This window comes from Bombus flavifrons, chromosome 3 (genome assembly GCF_040668555.2).
Source record: "Bombus flavifrons isolate JBK064 chromosome 3, iyBomFlav1_principal, whole genome shotgun sequence".
Classification (NCBI taxonomy): Eukaryota; Metazoa; Arthropoda; class Insecta; order Hymenoptera; family Apidae; genus Bombus; species Bombus flavifrons.
The window spans coordinates 2,759,318-2,783,085 of NC_138444.1; the positions used below are offsets into that span (position 1 = coordinate 2,759,318).

General features: G+C 38.3%; 2 protein-coding genes and 1 long non-coding RNA gene across 7 annotated transcripts in view; 1 reads left to right on the forward strand and 2 right to left on the reverse strand.

The window, feature by feature from the left end:
- On the forward strand, window positions 1-13,409 carry Actn (alpha actinin). 5 transcript variants are annotated; one of them, XM_069132678.1, is made up of 12 exons: window positions 937-1,038; window positions 1,415-1,539; window positions 7,422-7,656; window positions 7,743-8,078; window positions 8,305-8,394; window positions 8,809-8,894; window positions 9,104-9,449; window positions 9,539-9,815; window positions 9,890-10,061; window positions 10,133-10,798; window positions 10,873-11,169; window positions 11,243-13,409. In XM_069132678.1, exons 2-12 carry the CDS (start codon window positions 1,438-1,440, stop codon window positions 11,399-11,401), a joined length of 2,766 nt encoding a protein of 921 aa, XP_068988779.1. In that variant the 5' UTR covers window positions 937-1,038; window positions 1,415-1,437; the 3' UTR covers window positions 11,402-13,409. The 5 variants fall into 5 exon arrangements, with proteins under 5 accessions (XP_068988776.1, XP_068988777.1, XP_068988779.1 ...); XM_069132675.1 differs by lacking the exons at window positions 937-1,038; window positions 8,809-8,894 and adding an exon at window positions 1-225 and having other exon boundaries at window positions 8,305-8,390; XM_069132676.1 differs by lacking the exons at window positions 937-1,038; window positions 8,809-8,894 and adding an exon at window positions 1-201 and having other exon boundaries at window positions 8,305-8,390.
- On the reverse strand, window positions 1,657-3,942 carry LOC138190164 (uncharacterized). The gene is made up of 2 exons (XR_011176210.1): window positions 3,788-3,942; window positions 1,657-3,645 (listed from the first exon to the last, which is right to left on the reverse strand). It is a non-coding gene; the product is annotated as an uncharacterized LOC138190164 (long non-coding RNA).
- The window catches only part of LOC138177993 (uncharacterized), a 21,953-nt gene continuing 10,938 nt past the window's right edge, over window positions 12,754-23,768 (reverse strand). The window contains exons 11-19 of the mRNA XM_069109388.1: window positions 23,543-23,728; window positions 23,384-23,473; window positions 23,203-23,292; window positions 19,508-23,125; window positions 19,435-19,453; window positions 17,307-19,226; window positions 15,809-15,992; window positions 15,341-15,505; window positions 12,754-14,800 (exon numbers count right to left, since the gene is read on the reverse strand). Coding sequence (XP_068965489.1) covers window positions 14,244-14,800; window positions 15,341-15,505; window positions 15,809-15,992; window positions 17,307-19,226; window positions 19,435-19,453; window positions 19,508-23,125; window positions 23,203-23,292; window positions 23,384-23,473; window positions 23,543-23,728 — 6,829 coding nt within the window. The 3' untranslated portion in view covers window positions 12,754-14,243. The remainder of the gene's footprint in view (window positions 14,801-15,340; window positions 15,506-15,808; window positions 15,993-17,306; window positions 19,227-19,434; window positions 19,454-19,507; window positions 23,126-23,202; window positions 23,293-23,383; window positions 23,474-23,542; window positions 23,729-23,768) is intronic.

Consider the following 23,768-nt stretch of genomic DNA (forward strand, 5'->3'; position numbering starts at 1 on the left):
ATGCTTATGCCTGCATGTCCGTGAAGTCTCGGAGGAATGGTGTTACTCTTGTTGTTTTGGAAATTTCACACGAATTACCGTACTATTTTTATCGTGTGTGGGTGAATCAGGTGTCATAGTCGTCTTTGATACTATTTTCGATATCTTCATATTCTCTAAGCCGTTTGCTGGGCGAGATTCGCGCTTAAAAGAAGAACGGAGGTTAGTTTCGGCAGATGTACTGGGGTATGTAGTTTTCTATGAAACCGAGTTTGAAACAAACTGATAAATGTAACAAGATTTCGTTGTGCTGTAAAAACCTTACGGAAATGCTTTGTTTATTTATAATGAATTCTTATTTAAATGCGATACTTTATCTTCTAAGCAACATTTGATTTTGTCTTTATTTGAATTTGTTGTATGCGTTATTTGAACAAGAATATGAATTTTGTTAATAGTAAACATACTTAACTAGGATTCATTCAGTTCTTTTTAATTTGTTTTTTGGACAGAGTTTACATATTATGAAATATCTATAAACTTAAATTATGAACTTACATCGATATTTAACTGAATTTAGTTTTATAATTAGGTTTACATATGTTATGTTTGATTTTCTGAATACGTATTAAAGATAATGAGACATATTAGGCATATATATAAAAAGAGGGATAATGTATTCTAGCATATTTTGTTAAGCAGTCTAATTAAGTTTTCGATCCACTGATAATATATATCACTGGAATACTTGATTGCATTATTACAATTCGCGGGGGTTAGCTACGAAAGCTGTTGCGTAGGAAGAGCGATAGGGTGTTGAGTAAGTAAATGGTATGGGTAGAATCAAGGAAAGCTAGCAACTAAAGTAATGAGCAAGGGTGAAAGAGAGAGAGAGAGAGAGTGCGCGCTCGCGCGCGCGCGCGAGAGAGAGAGAAAGAGAGCGATAGCGTAGGAGGGGAGGCTCGTGCGCCGGCGAGCAAATCGTGTGTCAGACTCGTGGCAGAGGGGTCAGCGCGAGAGAAAGAACGACACGAACCGAACATTTTCTGGACTTAGCGGGTACGTTTTCACGTTACAAAACGTACACCTTTTTTTCATTTTCAGTTATTTGTTCATTTTTCTTTATTTTTTCTCAAATCTTCATTTATTTTCTTTTTAACTTATATTTCCATTTTCTTTCTTTCTCTCTTTCTATCGCCTGTGCGCGCGTGTAATTTCCTTTTCGTTTTTTTTTGTATCGGCAACTTACATTTTTTTATCAACGATGCACTTAGTCTTTATGATCAGTATTAGCGTGAAACAAGTGTAAGAAATATCCGAACAAATTGTCAGTCTCGGTTATGATCGAGATCAGCATATTCAAGTGTTTGCTCGTTGATTTGTACATACGAAAACGTTTGTAGCTGTGTGACACAGAAATCATTTACATTTAAAGGAACGTGATATATCCGCGGAAGGATGAACGACATGGAAGCTTACGGGGATGGATACATGGAGCCCGAGGAAGAATGGGAGAGGGAAGGTCTTTTGGACCCAGCTTGGGAAAAACAGCAGAAAAAGGTGAGTTGAATTTGTCTCGTTTTTATTTAATAGAATTTTATATATTTCTTTTTGCTACGATAAAAAAAACTTCGATTTAGTTATATAGTACTGGACAACGATATATCATATTGCATATTGAGCGATTGAACTGGTATTTTAATGTTCCTATTTGTGTTGAGTACATTTGTTTAGCCTACTTTTTCGTTTTGCAAATTTGTTAAATGTTATTATTATTTTTACAGTGAAGGCGTTCATTCTGAACGTTTATCACTTACAGAATATTTGCCTACTAGATTTTTGAACTACTGTACATAACCTCACGGAGCATGATACGATTTTCAAATGTTGTATTAGGACACATACGACGGCATATAATAAGCGAATACATCGCATACGATCTTAATGATAATGAAAGTGTCTTATTTTAATTGATTTTATTTTATACGAATTATTAATAGTACGCGATTTTCGCAAATCGAACGAACTTTATTTTTTCAGAGTTAATTTTGTATTTATCGCAAAACATTTAATATTTAATTTTAGTTTTATTTCTGAGAGAAAGACTATCGCTATTATCGCTTATCTTCTATTTCTTGTAGATGTTTATGCTTTCCATTATACGTCCGAAATATCTTTTACTTCTCTGTAAATTGTAGGTATTATATTTTAAAATGCTGTGTATAGAGATTAAAACGCAAAGTGTCTTCGATTAACAATGAACGTTTCTTTGACGCAAATTTTGATTCGTAATATACGGAGAGATAATTATGCTAGAAGAAATACCCGGAGAAGATACAAGGGTAGCAGATTAATACGGTGTCAATTGATAAAATGGAACAGCTTCAAGTACGCGTTGAAAATGTTTTCTTCATTTTTGGCAGAGGCTCAAGGCTCTCAAGACCGACTCGATTACATGGGACGTTAGATGTGGCAGCCCTTTGGATTGTATTTTCAGACTTTATGACAAAAATAATCGAGCACTGAGTCATTTTAAGCTATCGTAGTTTCGTTGATGTTCCTCGATTTTTGATCGTTGAAATAAGATTGCGGTATCGTCGGTTTCATTGGCACATGCGACAATTTTGTGATTACTTCGTTACTGGATCGTTTCTTCATTTGTACCAGTCTCGAAGTATCGTTGTTAGAAATACTTAGATATGTAAATTACTACGGAACTATGTTTACCTGACAATTGGCTCGATGAACCAGAGCCGAGTAGAGTTCTTACAGAATTTGAATCTTATGAAATTACCGTTTCTAATTTTCGTTCCCTATTTTCAGTCTTTTGCCAATGAGAGCTTTATCTTGATATTAATCTTATCTTGATATCACATTTCTGATGTGTTAGTTAATTTATCGATGTTAAATAACACAAATCTGATATTTTTATCGATAATTTATCATATGCTCGAAATAATTTTCAATGTTCTTATTGTTATCATTTTTCGAATTCACAATTTTCAAAAGATATTTTAATTTGCCTACTTAACATTCTAGAAACAAAATCCAAAGATTTGTAGATACTTTTATCTTGGTTATTAAGCATTTTTTGAGGAATATTTTTGACACGTTAACAATCACACTTTAAGATACATAATATGTAGACTAATTGGAAAAAATCTTCGTGTGATAATATTTCAACCACGAAAGTATATTTATTTCCTTTAAAAGAAAAATAAGAGTTTCATCTCTCTCGCTCTTCATATTCTCATTAATTACCAATAGCATATTTATATCGTTTAATATTTTCATACATGTGTCTTTCATACAATGATTAAATATATAGATAGTAACATATTCGGGAAACTAAGCTGTCGGCTAGTTAACTGTATAATTTCTCATAAAATCTCGGCCACTTGGACGGCTTTCGAACTGCGCACGAAACATTCCGGGGGACGGTGATAGGCATTTTTTTCTTTCGCTTTCAAATGGGTCACGTTGCTTGATGCTTTGCGAAAACTCGCTGTTCTTACGCTTGTTTCACGATTTCCGTTTGACTTTATCTACTTACGAACATCTTGAACGAAACGACTTCTTTGTTCAAATTGCCGAAATTTTTCTATAATTTTGTCGCGTCATTAGAATTAGCTTTGATCCACAGGCTTCGTCTTCGCTGGATACGATCTGTACACGAAAGATACCAACTTAATTGGCTGTTAATTACAGGTTCTCGTTGACGTCTTAATTTTTATTCGTAATCGCATTCTGTGCATAGATACGTGTAATAGAGAAATTTCCGATTGTTGTGGTGGTGAAGTACACTAACATAGAAACGTGTTGTTGCGGAGAATCGTCGAAGGTTACGGAACTGCTTATCTAGTGTTACTGTCAACTGGTTATTTTACGTGGTGCGATACGGTGATATTCGTTACGGTTCGTCAGGGATATAACAGCACTGATGTATATAAGTATATACTTACTTTCTTCGTCGTTTACGTTCGCACGGAGCTGACATTGCTATATATATATGCTATATATATGTATATATATAGATAATGCACGCGGTCGAAGACATCGATCATATTCTCTGATCGATCGCCGTTTTCAAATTTAACCGGCGTTTATGCCGGTCGTTCACGACACGATCTTACCTGCGGTCGTGTAAAGTATGCTGTTCTCTGTTGTCGCACATTGCTCCAAGATCTGATCGTGTAGCGTTCGTGTGAGTAGGGTTCGTAAAGTGACAGCGTGTTACGTATAATCTTTCGATAGGACGAAAGGAGAAAAATCGTTTTAAAAATAATTTGTAACGCGTTCCGGCGATAACAATGAATTGTTTTACCAACCAGAAACTGTACGAATATTAGAAGTTCCAAAGATAGGGGAGGTGCAGAGTTAAAGTCGCGAACGAGCGAGAGCTATCGATCGATTTCTTACTCGATGCGAGCAGAAGATCGTTAACCTTTGAGAAGTTTCGGCTGTACGCCAAATCTTAGATTGGAATCGGGTGACCCACGCATGCTATGCACCAGTAAGTCGATTGTTATGCGATGATAAGTTCCGCGCGCCTGAACACCTTTGCCGGCTGTTTATTGCGAATTCCGCGATTACGCTTCGTTAAAATGCAATCGACACCCACGTTTTACTATTTTCAGCCAACTATTCGCCGTTTGCAAAGGTCGAACGATAATTACGCGAAATATCTGCGTTCAGTGTAACCGGTTGGAATGGTTTCTTGAATGAATTTTCAGTATTTCCACCCGCTGCGGTGATACTGTCCGCAAATAGAACGTCGACCATGATATTTTCCGTTACGTATGATCTTCCAGGATTATTTTCGGCATGTTGTGCGTAGAGAAACGCAAATGATGGCGCAGAGTAATATCTTTTTCCTTGAATTCCTTTACCTCAATCGTTTACATCGCGCGAACCAAAGTCATTGAGTTTCCGCGGCCGATTAGCCCGCGGCGCTACATAACGCGATGTTCAGTCGATCGGTTACGCGACACATTCTCTAGGATCTATCGCAAATAGGACGACGATGTTGCTGAAACCGCTCAACCACTCTCGTGAAACATGTACAAATTTCATTTGTTTCATGTAACTAATGTTATTTGATCTAACCGGTCGCATCGCCACCTGTGCTTTATTTCAACGCCGGAATAATAGAATGCTGCGAACCGATAATGTGTTCGTACACTGGTTCTCGTAAATATCTTTTACAACAGTTTCATTGCTACGCGATTTTCACGTGTATCATAAAAGTAACTTGGCAATTTCGTTCTCCTGTCGTTCTATCTCCTACTTTATCGTATATTTTGGCCTTAAATTCGTGTGTTTCAAGGTACAGCGGAGTTGCGTAGAAAGGATTCGTTAATTGGCTGCTTTGGCCAATAATTTTTCACCGACTATGAAGGATATGTATATGTATATGTACGTATAGCGCCGCCGTGTAACTGTTAATGGTAAGAATAGAGTAGAAGTTTCAGCTATCTTATGGAAGTTTGACACAAACGAAAAGAAATTCAATGCCAGAATTTAAGAATAGATATAAGTTGCAAGCGCGTTCACGCGCGATATTTAGAATTTGGGTTACGTGAATTATGTGCATCGTATTCAGGGCGTTTCGTGTTTAACTGCGTTTATTTTTGGTGCAACTGCAGGTAGCTGTAAAAATTTTGTGTAGACAGTCGGATTTATATACTTTTCTACTTACATTTGTCCCGACAGTCCGTTACAACGATATAACCAGCAAAAGATTTATTTGATCGTGCGTAGCGTGAAATGATTTTGGCGATCGATCGTTCGATCGACCGAGAGTATATCTTGCAAATAAAAATCATCTGTTTATATCGTGTCATTAACTCATTGTCACGCGAGACATTCTTTCCGTTTATAAAAGGATGGGCATGAGTCACGAACGTAAGTAAAGAAAACCTCGTAACTCCATTGTTATTCTATGCAACTATGATTGTATAGTTTGTTTACATAACTCGATATTCGGTTTACTTTTGTAAAGTTACCGTTTATGTAACGGAATTTGTTTGTCCGGTAATATTTGTAACCTTTTGTATTGTGCAATTACAGGAAAAAGTAAAGAAACGTTGGATATTTATAGAAATACAGCAATAGCTACGATGAAAAAGTTACGAGATTATAAAATCCTCGCGAATTCTCACGAAACTTATTTTTGAAACAGAATTTGGTTCTTCAAGAGAAACACGACCATGGTTCTCGTATAGATATAGATCAAATGATTTATCAGCAATGAATTTAATCGTGTTGTAATTTCTATGCCATTCATCAGTTTTCAATTTTTCCTTTATTTCTAACTTTTTTGCTTAGCCGTTGAAATAGAGCGCCCCCCCCTCTCTCTTCCTCTTCAGTTCCAGTAAATATATCGGTGATTGAACTAAAATCCAAATAGCTTATATCTACGAATGATAAATTAAAGAATGTGGAAATATTAATTTAATATTCTGATTGAAAATAAAACGGATCAGAACGTGTTCGAAATGCTTCAGCGCTCAGCGCGGGAGGAGTCAATGTTTTACAAATAGATCTTAGAGCGCTCGTAGAAGTTAAGGTGGCTCATGTCCAATTTTGGCCGGTCGCGCTTCACGCTAGCCGTATTAAATTTCAGGCAATATTTTTCTCTCTCTGCCCAATCCCCTTTAAAAAAATTTACAAGTATCGATGTCGTTTCTTTTTCACATCTTTATGCATTTTTCAACAACCTAGGGTTGACTGTAACGATGTTATCACTAATATCGTTAAATCAATGATTGTATATAATACTTGTTTTTATCGAACTTATTATATTGTATTCTCGGAAAGATATAATTTGTAATTAATGAAATAATAAGAAACGTGTCTGCTTTCAACATTTATTTATGTTACCATGCTACACTATCCTTTAATTGCATTTCAAACTAAATTAAAAGCTTTTTTTTGTAAGATATGTTCATTAATGCTACATGCTATATATTAGAAGATAGGAGAAGAAGATATTATTTTTGTATAAATCGAATATTGCAATATTTAACAAATAAATAACTGTTTTTCAAATAAAGTATGTTTCAAGTCAATTGCTTCATTTAACCATGGGATATGGTATAAAGTAATTGAGATCGTTATCGTGTGTTTGAGTATATCGAATTTTATGCTTCAAAATATCAAAGGTTTGAAAATCTTTAGCCTGGGCAATGGGAAGCACAGTTTAAGAACCGGGACAGGAGATATATATAGCAGGAGGGATTGGGGTCGTTACTAAAATATATGCTAAGCAGCATTCAAGCTCAATTCTCCATTTTAAATTCTTTTTAACCGTGAAACATTAGTGTTTAATCGATCCTGTAGAGATTGAGATATTGAGAAAAAAGATATCGAGATATTATTGAGAAATTAGAAATAGATAAATAGAAAATGAGTGAACATCAATGTTATGTTTATATTTGCAGACATTCACAGCATGGTGTAATTCGCACCTTCGTAAAGCTGGAACCGCTATCGAATCGATCGAAGAAGACTTTAGAAATGGACTGAAATTAATGTTACTACTTGAAGTAATTTCTGGCGAAACTCTGCCAAGACCAGACAGAGGCAAAATGAGGTTCCACAAGATCGCGAATGTGAATAAAGCTCTTGATTACATTGCCAGTAAAGGTGTAAAATTAGTTTCTATCGGAGCAGAGGGTAAATATCATGATTCTTTGAACAGTTCCTTGTAGGAGTTGAGTAAAATTGAATAAAGTGCAAGGCCATTGTTTAATTTTTACCAGAAATCGTGGATGGCAACTTGAAGATGACATTGGGCATGATCTGGACCATCATTTTAAGATTTGCTATTCAAGACATTTCTGTGGAAGAAATGACTGCTAAAGAGGGTCTTTTACTGTGGTGCCAACGTAAAACTGCACCATATAAAAATGTCAATGTTCAAAACTTCCATCTATCCTTCAAGGATGGTTTGGCGTTTTGCGCGCTCATTCATCGTCATCGCCCTGATTTGATTGATTACAATAAACTTAGCAAGGATAATCCTTTAGAAAATTTGAACACTGCCTTTGATGTTGCTGAAAAGTATCTCGACATTCCTCGTATGTTAGATCCTGATGGTAAGTATATATATATACATATATCTTTTTAAACGTTTCGTCACATTTAAAGCAAATGTTAAATGCGTTACACTTTGTATACTGTCGATTAACGTGATAGAGATATTTTTTAACCAAATAGTTTAGGCATTTTGTTGGGGTTCAGGATGGAACTACGATCAGATGAGCTTTTTCTGTCACTTAAACGAATAGATTCTTAATATTATATTCCCTTGATATCATATAGATTTGATCAACACACCCAAGCCAGATGAGCGTGCAATCATGACGTACGTGTCCTGCTACTACCATGCGTTCCAAGGTGCTCAGCAGGTCAGCGTAAAGAAATGCGTGTTGTTCCCTTACTTTGGTTACAAAACGACCTGTGCTATCTTTCACTAATACACTATCATCGTATGCTTACACTTAACAGTGTTTCATCATGCTAATTTCATTGTATAACTTATACTTGTTTTATGTTCAAATGCTACGTACTTACAGACAAAATGTTGACTGTTGGAAAGATTTTCTTGATTTATCTATAGGTTTGTTTCTGTTACCCCTACAATGTACACTGTACAGCCAATTCATGATATTAGCTAGAGACAATTAATATATTTCTAATACATCAATGAGAATTACAAATATCAATTAAAATTACACTCCTTGATAGAAGACAAACAAAATTTTTCAGTGGACATTCTTAAGCTAACATTGCATGGTTTGAGTTTTTCCGAATGTGTTTTTCTAGATATGCGAAATACAGCAATGCCTGATGAGAGAGCTGTGATGACCTACGTTTCCTCATACTACCACTGCTTTAGCGGTGCACAAAAGGTGTGTGTTTGCATTTGAAATTAACCTATAACACATAAAAATCATATTATCTGTGTACAATTTACTCGTTGAATGTTTAACCACAACTAAATTGGAAACAAATTTCCGATGATATGCTTTTACCCAAACATATCGACGCACATATAGCGGTTACAACGATACATTGAAGATCTCCGTTTCATAAGACGAATTTCTACTTTTCATTGTAGGCAGAGACTGCCGCAAACAGAATATGTAAAGTTCTAAAAGTGAATCAAGAAAATGAGAGACTCATGGAAGAATACGAACGACTGGCATCTGATTTACTGGAATGGATAAGACGAACCATGCCTTGGTTGGCTAGTCGTCAGACCGATAATTCCCTTGCCGGTTGTCAGAAAAAATTAGAAGAATATAGAACGTACCGTCGTAAGCATAAACCACCGCGAGTTGAGCAAAAAGCCAAACTCGAAACGAATTTTAACACTTTACAAACGAAACTGCGACTGAGCAATCGACCTGCTTATATGCCAACTGAAGGAAAAATGGTATCCGATATAAATAAGGCTTGGAAAGGTAAAATATTCTAACACTTGTGTTAACTCTGATGACGAAGTAACAAGTACTTTTGACGAAAGTACCAAGATCATTTGATTCGATTATAGGTTTAGAGTTGGCAGAGAAGTCATTCGAAGAATGGCTCTTGTCGGAAATGATGCGTCTTGAGCGTTTGGAACATTTGGCTCAGAAATTTAAACATAAAGCTGATGCTCATGAAGAATGGACTGCAGGAAAAGAAGAGATGCTCACATCACAACATTTCCGACAGTGCAAACTCAATGAACTCAAAGCTTTGAAGAAAAAGCATGAAGCTTTCGAATCTGATCTTGCGGCGCATCAGGATCGCGTGGAACAGATAGCTGCCATTGCTCAAGAGCTCAAGTAATTTTGCAAAATACTTGCACCAAATTATTTTTAAGATATGTTCATAATAACATTGGTACTTTCTTTTATAGTACCTTGGAGTATCACGATAGTGCGTCCGTTAATGCTAGATGTCAACGAATTTGCGACCAATGGGATCGCTTGGGTACTCTTACCCAACGTAGACGTCAGGCGTTAGATGAGGCCGAACGTATTCTTGAAAAGATCGACGTCCTACATTTGGAATTCGCTAAACGAGCTGCTGTAAGTTTATATTATTACGTATGTGGTAAAAAATCTTTTCCGGAATTTAATGATTATGACACAATTTTTAGCCGTTCAATAATTGGTTGGATGGAACCAGGGAAGATCTAGTAGATATGTTTATCGTTCATACGATGGAGGAAATCCAAGGTTTAATGGATGCTCATGCTGCGTTTAAAGCAACTCTTGGAGAAGCTGATAAAGAATACAATGCTATTGTGGGATTAGTGCGTGAAGTTGAATCAATAGTCAAACAGTTCCAAATTCCGGGAGGTCTTGAAAATCCGTACACTACTCTCACTGCTTTGGACCTTACGAAGAAATGGAGCGATGTCAGACAACTTGTACCTCAGCGTGACGGTACACTGCAAGCGGAACTTCGCAAACAACAGAATAATGAATTACTTCGACGACAGTTTGCTGAGAAAGCTAATGCCGTTGGTCCGTGGATAGAACGTCAACTAGACGCAGTTACAGCTATTGGTCTCGGTCTTCAGGGTACTTTGGAAGATCAATTACATCGTCTGAAAGAATATGAACAAGCGGTTTATCAATACAAAGCTCATCTTGAAGAACTGGAGAAGATTCACCAAGCTGTCCAAGAAGGCATGATATTTGAGAACCGATACACTCAATATACGATGGAAACTTTACGAGTTGGATGGGAGCAATTACTTACTTCAATAAATCGTAACATTAATGAAGTCGAAAACCAAATTCTTACTAGAGATTCGAAGGTAACATTCTTTTTTTTTAAATTATCTCTTCATCTTTTTTCTAACGATTAAAATAAATTTAATGTGTATTTTAGGGTATTACGCAAGAACAACTTAATGAATTTCGTAGTAGTTTCAATCATTTTGACAAGAACCGTACAGGTAGATTGGCTCCTGATGAATTCAAATCCTGTCTTGTTTCTCTGGGTTATTCCATTGGAAAGGATAGGCAAGGTGACATCGATTTCCAGCGCATTCTGGCTATTGTTGATCCAAATAATTCTGGTTACGTACATTTCGATGCGTTCCTAGACTTTATGACTCGCGAATCTACAGATACAGACACAGCCGAGCAAGTAATCGATAGTTTCCGTATACTTGCTGGAGACAAGGTTTGCATACTTTTATCTAAATGATCACAATTTTATTTCGAAATATTAATTAATTATTATTTGTATCGTTTAGCCATACATTTTGGCCGATGAACTGAGGAGAGAATTGCCACCTGATCAGGCTGAATACTGTATTCAGCGAATGCCTCCGTACAAGGGACCGAATGCAATCCCTGGAGCATTGGATTATCGTTCATTCTCTACTGCTCTATACGGTGAATCAGATTTGTAAGGATACATATCAAAAATCATGAAAACTTTTTGGACGATTTCCATTTTAAAAAGCAGATGAAATGTTATTTGAAACGTATATCGCACGTTTTGGTACTCTAACGCATCTTTATAAATTGAGAATCTCAACGCGATCAAAGAATCATTGACTAGCCTCAAGAAATGTAGTATAATATTCGGAGCGTTTGAGATGAAAAGGCTCTAATACGTTTATACGTGTCACGAGTTAGCAATTTTTTATTCGTGATATTTTTTTAACGTAAAGGAACCTGAGAGCTATACCGATAAATTTTGATACACTGATATTTGCTAAGATGTCTATTCTCTATCGTTATCACGAGATGAAATTGACGTATAGCGCTCGATGAAGGTGGTCCGTACTTAAATAAGTCTGTACAGTGACAATAAATATACACAATTTAGATACCTTGACGTTAAAAGAGTAGCACAATCGAATACAACAGATTCTTCTAGAACGTTTGCTTCTTGCCTATGTCTACGGTGAGTCCTATAATTAGTAAGTTAATGTTTCAATTGTATATAAACATGTCCGAGAAGTCACACGAGTACCAATAATAGAGAGAATAATAAGCATTTCCTTTCCGTAAACGTTCCAGAAAAGGAGAGGATAATATAGTTCCATAAATGATTAATATGCTAAAATGGAAAACGTGATTAAATGGTTTATTACGTACAATTTTCGCATGCATCGATATTGCAGTCGTACATATTGTTCAAAAAATATTCCATTTTATTGGGAGTATTTGTATATTTTTGAAAAAGCTGTTTAAATCGTATCGTACAAAAAATAGCTTAATTTTTCCTTGGAAAGAAAAGTTTGATTTGTCTAAACGAGATGATTGTTTCAGTTGAAAAACTAAATATGAGTATCTCACAGTTCCTATTCATATATAATCCAGCAGGAGATGATGGGATTTTTTATAAAATAAAGCTTTGGAAAGAAACAGTTACTCAGATTCAAACGTAAGGCGCAAATCGATGTTCGTAAAATATGCGAAAATTCATAATGTGTGTATAAATTAATAATATTAACGATATAAACGAATATTTGGAAATTCGTACATACGTACGAAACGACTTTCTCGCTAAGAATCCAGAAAATACTACGCTCGAAATCGAACACAACGTTCATATTTTTTTATAATAAGCGGCATAACGAATTCTTAACGAAAGAGGGGGGGGCCGCTTTTACATTTCGTAAATCGTATATTAAATAATAATGCGAAACGATGCTAAAGAAAGCAAATTATTTATTTATTTGAATTAAACGATTATTTATTATTGTTCCGATAATTAATTATGGTAGTAAAACAAAGCCACTTTCTCAAAGTATTTATTTTTATAAATATTTGACAGAAGTGATAAATGAAAGGCCAATGTAATATAAGACCCATTATGTAAAATTTTCAAATAGCAACCGCCATTCTTTGTGTCATGTTTATTAGATCACAATTTATATTCAGCAATCTAAATATCATTTTATCGAATCATTGTTATTTAAGGTCATGGAAGATGCTCGTGTGTGAAATGCAATTACTTATTCGAGAGGAGAAAAAAGTACTGTGACGTTTTTTGCTTTGAACTAGTGCTTCTTTAATATGTATCTTAACGCGTTTTACGAGTTCACTTTAATTCCTCTTACATTTATTTTTGTTAAAAAATAAAATTATTATTGGGCTTTTTATAGAAATGAACAACATAAAAAGAACTGAGGAGATCTACTGAACAGTATATACTGAGGCATATATATATAAATACACAGACACACATGCACACGCGCACGCACACGACATACATACACAGAAGGTTGAGATTATGAACATTCATTTTGATATCGAAACATAATGAATCTGTAACAAGTACATATGTGTTCAATGTATGTATAGCCGAAAGAAATAGTTTTGAAAATCAAATTTTTCGATGCGTTCATATCGTATTGTGTATACGTATACATTCTCATTAATAATCACATATATGTATAATTGTAATTCTTATAATTTTAAATCATTTAATGTAACTTCTACAATCTTAATTCGATCTACACATCAGTTGGACAATCGTATCGTATTGCATATTACACTTGTCGACTATTCTACCTATTTTTGTTTTATCAGTTCCATCTTCCTCAGCTAGTTTAATAACAAAAAGCATTGTAAAATCAAACTATGAGAAAATAAAAAATGGTCTTTAAAGAGAGAAAGAGAGGGAGAGAAAGAGAGCGAAAGAGAGAGAGAGAGATAGAGAGAGAGAGTTAGAGAGAGAGATAAGACCGTTCAAGTTTTGTATCGAAAATAAAGCGACAAGATTGGGTAGTTATTTTTAACGTATCCTAATATGCGTCATATCAAGTGGGCGATATAACAAAGGCTATTTAAATAAAAATTTCTAACAGTGTGGTTAAAAATGAATGCTTTTATTCCAAATGTAAAACTTATTATATATGTAATTCCGATTCAACGTTTTTGATCGAGTGCAAAGAGTTTTACAAGTACATGTATTTTACAAAGATACACTTTATTAAGTTTCTCGGTACTACATGTACTAACGCTTAAGTTATTTCATCGATACGCCATGCAATAAAGTAAACTAGATCTATGTATATACAATAACTATAATATTTACAGACAAATTTTTAACTATAATATCACCACGCTTCGTTTCCGTTAGATATGGCTACATGCGTTTGTAAAAATTCAGCCGAATCTTTCTTGTTCGTTGTATAATGAATTGATCATGATTTAGTTTAAATATGAATTAAAAATTACTTTATGTCTGATCTATGCGACTTTTAAGACATCGTTTAATTAATGATTTAGGAGAAATTATTCTTTGCAGCCAAGTCCGGCTGACCAATTGCAAATACCACCGACCGGATCATAGGATAGTTTATCGGGACAAGTGTACTCAGCTCCGACTACCTGACCGTTCACCATTCTGGCGCAAGTAATAAATTTTTTGCAAGAGTAGGGATGTGGGAAATTGCCTTGATCCAGACATCGGAAGGTTCCTTTGTTGGTGAGGAAGAGTTTTCCGTTGAAAGTAGATTTTCCAACCACCGATTCCTCCTCGTCCTCGTAATAATCGTAGTCGATAACAGGCGGTCGCCTAGGTCTTGTCGTTACATTTTGTAGAGTTTTATCCTTCGTCTTTGACTTTTGTCGATCTCTGAGACTCGGGGTGAATCTGAGGGTAGCCCTGCTTGTTGTCGCGTCCGTTCTAGGTGCAACCGTAGTGCTTATTTTGCGCCTCAGACCGTTCCTTAACGGTGTTCGACCTGATTGTGTAACTCTATTAGTTATTCGATCTCCAAAAACAAAAGAGACTAGAAGAATCCCGTTAGCACCCATGGAAGAACATAAAAGATGCATCAGCACGCATATGATTTATCCAGCGTGAAGAACGAGATGTGCCTGCACACGTAAGGACACAGGCAAAAAGGGAAAGAGTATCAATGTGCGTAAAAGTTATAATTGCATTAGTATTCATATCGGGCGTTGATACAGACGGTGATGGAAAAGGTGAAGAACATGATTGCAATTATAATAGAGTAGAAATGTATGGAAAGGACAAAAATATTAGCAAAACAGGTGAACGATTATGAAGTCGACGAGGTAGAGTTCTCAAAAGATGTTGATTAGCTTCCATTAGACCCCCAACAATGAAGTACATCTTCAATAAGAATAAAATGTGATTAGTTCTTGATGGTAACCTCGGCTCCTTAAAGGTTTTATAGTGTTTGAGTATCAGAATGGAAGAAGTACACGAATTAGAAGTAAGTAAATGGAAAAGTATCGTCCTCATCGATTGATTCGAAGAGTATGAGAAAATATAAGTCGAAAATTGCAGTGCAATGAGAAATTATGTCCCAAGTGATCCATGAACAAGAGTGAAATATGCGACCTAACATTTTAGTTTATATAAATTAAGAAATCTGATGGTGGAGGATTTAACAAGTTGAGTGTACCCGTAGCTGATGTTTGTGGAGACGGTGGATCTGCCAAAGTCACCGCGAATTCTTGTGCTCTACTACTTTGATCGATATCTTTTTCAGATTTCGGTGTTTCTGTTCTTTCATCCACGGCATCTAAAACACAATATAGAAACGTGTCTGTAAATTGTTTCTACAATTATTTAATAATATATTCTTCGAAAACATTTTATTTTATTTGATTAACGGAGAGCATCGATTAAAGGAGATTTGAATTTCAAATATGTCGCGCACACAATTGTTTACGCAAACGCACGCGTTTCTAATGGTGCGATACCTGGTCGACGCGGCGTTGTGCTCGCAATAATTGGCGGGACGCGGCGCGATCATGTTACAGAGTTTCGAGTTGTAGAGTATCATGGTTATGTGTAGATTTTATATTGTCGTATCATCACTTACCGAGTTTTTCGTTAGCAAGAGTTTGAGACTTTCCGTCGTTCGAATGAGTTTTTCGATGATTCGCGAATGTGTTGGAAGTTTTGCTTTGCAATGTCGCCAAATTGAATGTAGTGGGTTTCCTCAACCTGGTTGATGGCAAATTTCCTGGTGTACGAGATGTTACCGTACTCTTCGAGGAATTCACCTGTTCGTAGAGCATACGCAGATTGTATTTTGTTTAGATTCGTTAGAACGGTAAGTAGAATTTTCTCATCGGTCAATCAAAAAATATTAGTGGACGGTCAATTGGTATAAGTTATCAACAAGAAGCTAATGTTACGAAGTATTTAATATGTCGAGAACGAGTTCGTGAACGATTTTTTTTTATAACCGATTAATGAAATTTGATTAGTGAAACATTACCTCGATAGGAGATAACATAACAGAAACGCAAGATGCCTCGAATTTTATGACGCGAATAATACAAATTCAAAATATGTCGTATCTTATTAATTGTTCGTAGATAGCGCGTTGTAACGAATCTCAGTGAGGTATCAAGAGCGTAGGATCCTTTACCTAAACGTTTGTAATTTTTGCGCTTCAGTTTAACATCGTAAGACTTATACCGATTGACATGTTGGCCGTTTTATTTGAATAATCGTATTCAGGGCTAAAAAGCACTGAAACGATGCATGAGAGAAGAGGAGCTAAGAATAATTAGAGGATAAGCGCGCGAGACAACAATGGCACTTCATTCTTGTGTTAAATTGCTGAATTTCGTAGCTAAGCATTAACCCTTTGCACTGTTGACATTTTACTGCCATTTCACAAGCATCAATGAACAGAGGTTATAGAGAAAGTTTCACAATCGTCGAGTTCGTGGTAAATATATATATATATGTAAAAGGAGCAAAGCACAAAGGGTTAAAATACATCGTAAGATGAAACAAAATAAGCGTAACGCAGGCGCCCTAAAAAATGCGACACACGCCTCGTAGAAGAAAAAAGTGTTAATTGATTTGAGGGTAGAGTAAAATCAGTGGTAGGTGAAGATTATGGCGAAGATGGCAGAAAAGATGCTCGATGAATTTCTTCCGTAGATAGTGATCCCTTCTGAAATACTTTTCCTCCTGCTGTTATACGATTTTTTTCGTTAATCGTTGTCACAGAAGAATCGGATCAACTCCTTTCTTTCGTTATGGCGTGAAATGAATGCCGCGATCGATCTGCGCTTTGTCGTATGCTTTTAAAGTCATCGACGAGTAGCTTTGTTCTTTTTTCATCCGGATGTCTGGATAAACTACAAGGAGGTCTGATCGGTTTTGTCGTTTTTATTTACGGTTCGTGAATGTTGCGTATTCCACTTTGTTTAGTTAGATGTAAAGAGAGAGAAAGGGAGGGAGAGGGACAGCGAGCGATAGCGTCTGAGTTAGAATTACATATTGTAAAGAAATTGTTATACTTCTTTTTTTATGTCATCGCAAGTCGCAAGTGTAGGAAATTTAAAGTCTAAACTGACCTCAGACTCGGATCGACCGATATTTTCCTCGATCCAAAGACGTTCTTCTTTGGAGACAGCTTCTTTTCCGGTAAGATTTGCCTTTGGCACAAACTTCTTTTCCACGCTTGTCTCTTCCTTGTTCGCGTTTTCTCCATCATTTCGATTTTCTACAGAATTACCCGCTTTCGTTCTTTTCGTGGAGCCAGTTATCGCTTCGATTTGCTCGGATTCCTCCTTAGCTGATTTCTTCGTTACTTTAAGTCTATCATCGTCGTTGACCGTGCGATTAGTTGTACGAGTGGTTGTATTAGAGGCAAGCGAGTCGTTCACAGCTGTACCAGTAACAAAAGGTCTGCGGTGCCGCCCTCTGTAACTAATAACTCTACGACGAGGATGTTGCGTTCTTCTTGTTTCTTTTATCGAATCCTTTTGATCTTCGTTCGATGGGCTTACATAATGATGATCCTGCCTACTGTCCTGAGATTTACGTCCAAACTCGTGATTAGAATTAAATTCGATCCTTTGTCGGCGGCGATTAAATTTATTCGCCGATCTTTCGGATTGAGTAGAAGGACGCGTCGTGGTTGACAACGATGACGTGGTTGACTTCGATTCTTCGCCATCCTTCACCACGTTTCTTCTAACTTCGCCAGTTTGTTGAATGCTACTGACCTTTTCGTCTGTCGAATAATTTTCTTGCAAATTTGCAGCATGCGTTCCATTTTCTATATGTAACCCTGTTTCTGTTACGGATTCTAAGATGTTTGTTTTAATCGTGAAATTAGATTGTACTTCGGTTACAGAGGTTGAAGTGGAGTCAGTATTTTTAATAGACAGGGTAGCGTCGTCATTAGTCAAGGATTCGCTGGTTGTAGAAACAATAGACTCGGGTTCATTAGAGGATAGAGAAGTAAATGTAACAGGTGAATCGGTCGGAGAAATTACGGGTATAGAAATCGAAGGTGCTGCATTTGTTTCCAAACTTGGTATCTCCGTAAAGAGATCTATATCTTTTTCTGTTTGCACTCGATTCGTCGATGGTGCCGTACTTTCGTCTCTGTCTTTAACTTCGTTACTTTTTGTGAAAAAATCGGGCTTTAAAGTTGTAATAACTTGGGTCGAAGATTTGAAATTTTCTTCGCTATCATTATGGTTAAAATCGATAACAATCGTTCTACCTACATTGGGTTGTTCGATTTCGTTAGTGATCTTGGAAGAAACATTTTCTTTGCTTTCTATCGACAATGTTGTCCACTCGGTGGTTGATTCGTCATTCTTTACTTGTTCTGGTATCGGATTTTCCGTTTCGCTTCTAGTAACATAAAAACCACGGGGGACTTGGCTTTGCATTAAATCAACTAAAGGAATACCACGCATAGTGGTAGGTTTTAGGGTGACAGTCGTTGACAAATCCTGTCGATCGATCCTCTTCTTGTTAGTCAACGAAATATCGTCTTCGTCGATCGCGATATTATCCTCAACGTAATACGTGCCTATACTATCCACGGATAAATCTAAATCATTTTGTATCGCGTAACCTGTCTCTTCCTTTTGATCATGCTTATTTGGCATTAAAGTTGTTGGTTCTTCATTGAAAATTGTATCATTCCGAACACTTGTTTCCTCGAGAATGCGGTTCGTGTTTTTTTCATGCGATAAAATCTCTTCGTCCTTCGCTTTAAGAGGAAACAAGCTCAAGAATATGGGTGACGGACTGCTGGCGTATTCGTTCGTTTGATAACCAATTAGTTCCTTGAGGGTTGGTAGTCTATTGACTTCCGAGCTGGCGACCTGAAAATCAGAAGAGGGTAGCACGCTTAATGACGATCTTCCGAAACCTTTCTCTTCGATCTCTCTCTTTTCAGCATTCTCGGGGCAATCTCTTTTTGTCTTAAACGAGAAGAGAGAGAAGGTAAAGAAAGTGGACGATCCTCTGCGCTGATATCGGTGATTCTATGCTGATTTTCTGGTTGTCAGCTATAGAGGTTTGACGATCATTGATTCGATTATCCTGGCAGCTTTGTTCCGGTATTCAAGATCGGGGAAACTAGTTGACAGTGATTCGACGAAGGACAGAAGAGGAGAGAACTTTCACCTATTTTTTGACTCGTAGATCGTTAGATATCTTGTGAATTTTTGATGATACATGATAAGGATAATCGTGTCTATATATATATACACATTATCGAAGAACGATTCGAGAAGACGCGTTTTATTACTTGGTAGAGTCCCTACTGCCGATCAAATTGTTGAACACCGATTCGATCTCGATCGTGGACGATTCATGAGATTCCGTGGTGAATCGTGCCTGATAAAGAAATTCACCCTCTATGGGCAACGTGGATCTTTCGACTTGGCCCTGGCGAATCTCATTCACCGATTCGTCCTCGTTCCCTTCCGATTCATCCAGGGAATCCGTAGATCTTTCCAGCGTACCGGAGATCGGGGAGGCTGTAGTAGCAGGATGTTCCAATCGAGCGATCGTAGTCTGAAGGGGAATCTTCGTGTTCGACGTTAACGAAGAGTATTTCGTTTTTATCAGAATCTTTTGTCTTTCCGTGGTGGCCGATTCCTCGACGGATGTGACCAACCGCGTCACCAGCGGTTGCGAAGAAGGCGTAGTCACGTAATCTCCATCTACGAAGTTCTGAACCTCCGCTCGTTCTTCGTTCAAACTCGTCCAAGTAGTCGAATCTGCCTCTTCGTTCTGATTGCGCGGTGTCGTTCGTAGGGATTGTTGCCTTCTATAAGCATCCGCCACGTAGTCGAATTTCTTCGCTGGAATCAGAGTCTCCGTGACCGGTGGTTCTGTGCTGGAAACTGGACGTCTCGCGTAGAAACGCGTTCTCACCTGCGTCGAAGAGTCGAAGCTAGGCGATTGCGTAGCATCTGCAAGCGATTCTTCGTTCTCTTCTCCCTGATTCCTCGTTATCTCTCGGTATTTGTAACGCGTTCTCGGTTGACGAAAGTTCTGATATCTAGACTTGTGATTGTTCGATTCTCCGGATTCTTCTGGTAACGAATCGAGAGAATAAAGACCCTCCACACTCGCCGTTTTTTTCAGCGATTCTGGGACTCTATAACGGGGGCGAATCTCTGGTGATCGATTATTAAAGGATACCGATCGATGGCTTTCTTCGTTTTCTGAGGATTCGTCGACGTTTGCGGAGCTTTTATCGAGTGTCGTTTCGCTTTGTACAGTTACCGGAAACGGAGAACGTCTTTCACTGGTCGATGGAGTAGTGTAGCGATTCCAGAATTCTTCCGATTCCCTTGCGGCAGATGGAGTAATAGAGTAGAAGGTTTCATCGTAGGCTCGATTGATTCTTGGAGTAGCGTTTTCGACATTACGTTGCACTTCCAACTGCAATCCCTTCTCGTCCCCGAATTTATTCTCATCTATGAAATCGTCTTCGATAAATCCCGTTGTTCTCGCGGTTGTAGAGGAGACCGGTCTACGACGAACGAACAGGCTCTTTCTACGTTTCGACAGACCCACTTCGTTTCTCTCGCTAGTTAAAGGCACGTGGGACGAAGTTTCTATATTTGGATACCAATTGTTGGTGACATTTTCCGAAGAAGAAGAAGCAACTGGCCGCCTGCGTACAAATTTCTTTCTCACGTATCTGGAGTCTAAATAGTACGTTCTATTGTATGTCTCTAACCTACGGTTGGATTGGAAAGCCGCGAAAGGTGTAGTGAGCTGCGAAATAGTGGTTGGCAGGGCGTCGAGTTCGTTCCTCGATGGCAACGTTTCATCCGAAATATCATTCGCGTCGGTGAAATTAATTAAGAAATTCGATGACGTGGTTGATTCCGTTGCACCGGTTTCCACTGTCCATTCCTCTTTGCTTGTCGTGGAATCGACCGCAACGGCGGTAACATTATCGATTATCGTCGAGGCCATCGTAACGACATCGGATTCGGAGAAACCAGTGTCACTGATCGCAGTCTCTGCAGTCGACGTTTCCAAAGTGACTCCTGTGAAACCATCAGTTATATCCAAGTCGATCGTTTCTGCCGTCACAATTTCGGTCGTTGACAAACCGAAATTTTCCGTCGAAACGTCCGACGTTTCAGCAACGATCGTACTCGTCGGATCTTCTCTAGGAGTCGTAGATCGAAATCTAAGCAAAATTTGATCCTTTTCCGTGGAAGAATCAGCATCTACCGTGGATACCGTGCTTTGAACTGGCCGAACACGCTTGATCACTTTCCTCCTACGGGGAATTAATTTATTTTCTTCTTGTTCTGCTTGCGATGTAGCTGTTGTGCTCGATGTAACGGGTCGTCTTCTTAGCAAAACTTTTCTGCGCCTCGGAACAGCAAAGTTTATATTCTCTTCGTTAACCGTTTCGGTATTGTTCGCAGGAAGGACGATGATCACGTTTGGTTCAAAATCTTGCAGTTTGATAGCGCTATCGGTCGTTGTAAGGGCTTGATCGAGCCCTTCGCTAGGATCGACTCGATCGTCCGTCTCCGTGTTCACTTCGTTCTCTATTGTCAATTCCGTGGTACGAACAGCCTCGACGGTGTTCATCTCGGTATCTAAACCAGTAATCGTAGTTTCTTGCGTTTCCGGCGATATCGTCGTTGGAGATAAAACTTTATCAGTTTCGTCTATGGAATTCACGATCGGTCGTTCGGTCGTAGTTACGATTATGGGTATGGTGGTGTCGTTCAAAGAACGATCGACGATCGAGTCCGTTGTTGTAGTAGATGTCGAAGAATAGAAGAAATCTGGCGCGGCTTCGCTTGTTTTTTGTTCCGTCTCCTTTTTGAATTCACCAATTTCTACGTTGTTTCTTTTCCTCGTATATCTTGTCCTGGCGTACACGTCTCTGTTCAATGCAGTCGGCTTTTTGAATACCTTGATGTTGGTGACTTTATCGTTATCTATCTCGTCCTTAACCGTGTTTTTCGATCTCGAAGATAAGCTCCTTCTGGGATAACCTTGGGCGATCCTAACGATAGGACTGTCCTCGAGTTCGTTAGCTTTGGTGGATTCGGTGGTGGTTTTAGCAATTGGCCGGCGGAACCGCGTTCTCGAAGCATCCGTGGCAATGGCCGTGCTAACAGGAGGTTCCGTAGTTCGAATGCGTTCTCTAACTACGGAGTTGGACGAATCTTCGTTTCTAACTCTGAAGGTCGGCGGCGTGTATCTACTCACTCCTCTGCTTTTCGACCTTCCACGAGTGTGCGCTGTCTCTTTGACAACGCCGCCGCGAGAAGATTCGATTTGCTCGTTCTCAGTAGTCGGCTCGTTTCGACCGGCGTTCTCCTGCCTCGGTCTCAATCGATCTCGTCCTACCAAAAAGGACGAGCGCGTTTGGTTTCGCGACGATATACTCACCTTGGATCTCGTCTGATCGTTGGATGGTGGCAACGGAGTAGTGGTAGGCTCGGTCGTAGGTCTATTTCTTCGGTTAAAGCTAAAAGGCCTTGGCTGAGATACCGATGCGGTGTTGATCCTTGTATTTGGAACCGACAACGTAGACAAGTTCGCTGGTGCCGTAGTTAGGAGGATTTCCGTAGCCGAATCCTCGACGAGTTTCACAGATTCGGTGGTAGTCGAGCTAGCCTCTGGAGTCGTTGTCGGAATCGGCTTTTCCGTTTCCGAGTCGACGAGGATATCGTTCGGTGTCGAAGATAAGCCAATCGAAGGTAAAATGTTGATCACTGGACTCGTCGCGGTAGTGGTATCCACCTTTTGATCGATTTCGGTCGCTTCGCTCGAGACCGATTCCGTAATTGGTTCTTGGCTAGTGGATGCCACTTGCGAAACAACCTCCGTAGAATGTGAAGTCGTGCTTCTGAATCTTTGAACGCTAACATACCTAAAGCATATTTAAATAATTAGATAACAGTCGCTTGAAGTTTACTAAATGACGGAGATTGTTTTAGATATAGAAACCTGGATTTAGTTGTCTGTGGACTTTCTTCGTTTGCGGATGAACGAGATTCCTGATCTCTGGTATTTTCGGAAGAACTCGTCTCGGTATTTCTATAATCGAAAAAAGCAAATTATTCGCTTTTCGAAATTGTATTCTTTTTACTTTTGGCAAACAGCGATTTTGAATTAAACGCGATCTTACTTGGGAAACACGCTGGGACGCCGGCGTCGGCTGGGAATAGGCGCCTCTTCTTCCGTGTTCTTATTTTTCTCCTCAACGTCGTTCTCGTATCTGAGGGATTTCCATTGCAACGTTTACAAGAACAACATCGTCCTCCTGCGTCTATTCTCTTTCACTTACCTTGAGGTGGAAGGTCGAGCGCGTCTGATGTTGATATAATTAGGCGTCGCTCTCTGCGTCGAGCTAGCTAAGAAAGGGTTGCTAATAGTCTGTTCCTCGGATGAAGCTACATCCGTGTTATCTTCATCGAGATCTTCTTCTTCGTCGAGTTGCTCGTCTTCGATCGGCGGTTCCTTCGTAGACGGCCTGTATCAAGGGAACGAAACGAACGAAACGTTATAGTTAC

What these genes read in the sequence shown, in the direction of transcription:
- Actn (XM_069132678.1), top strand. Translation starts at nt 1,438, where the DNA reads ATGAACGACATGGAAGCTTACGGGGATGGATACATGGAGCCCGAGGAA. An exon ending in GGGAAAAACAGCAGAAAAAG is followed by an intron (nt 1,540 to 7,421) that starts GTGAGTTGAATT and finishes TTATATTTGCAG; the next exon opens with ACATTCACAGCATGGTGTAA. An exon ending in GCCATTGCTCAAGAGCTCAA is followed by an intron (nt 9,816 to 9,889) that starts GTAATTTTGCAA and finishes TTTCTTTTATAG; the next exon opens with TACCTTGGAGTATCACGATA.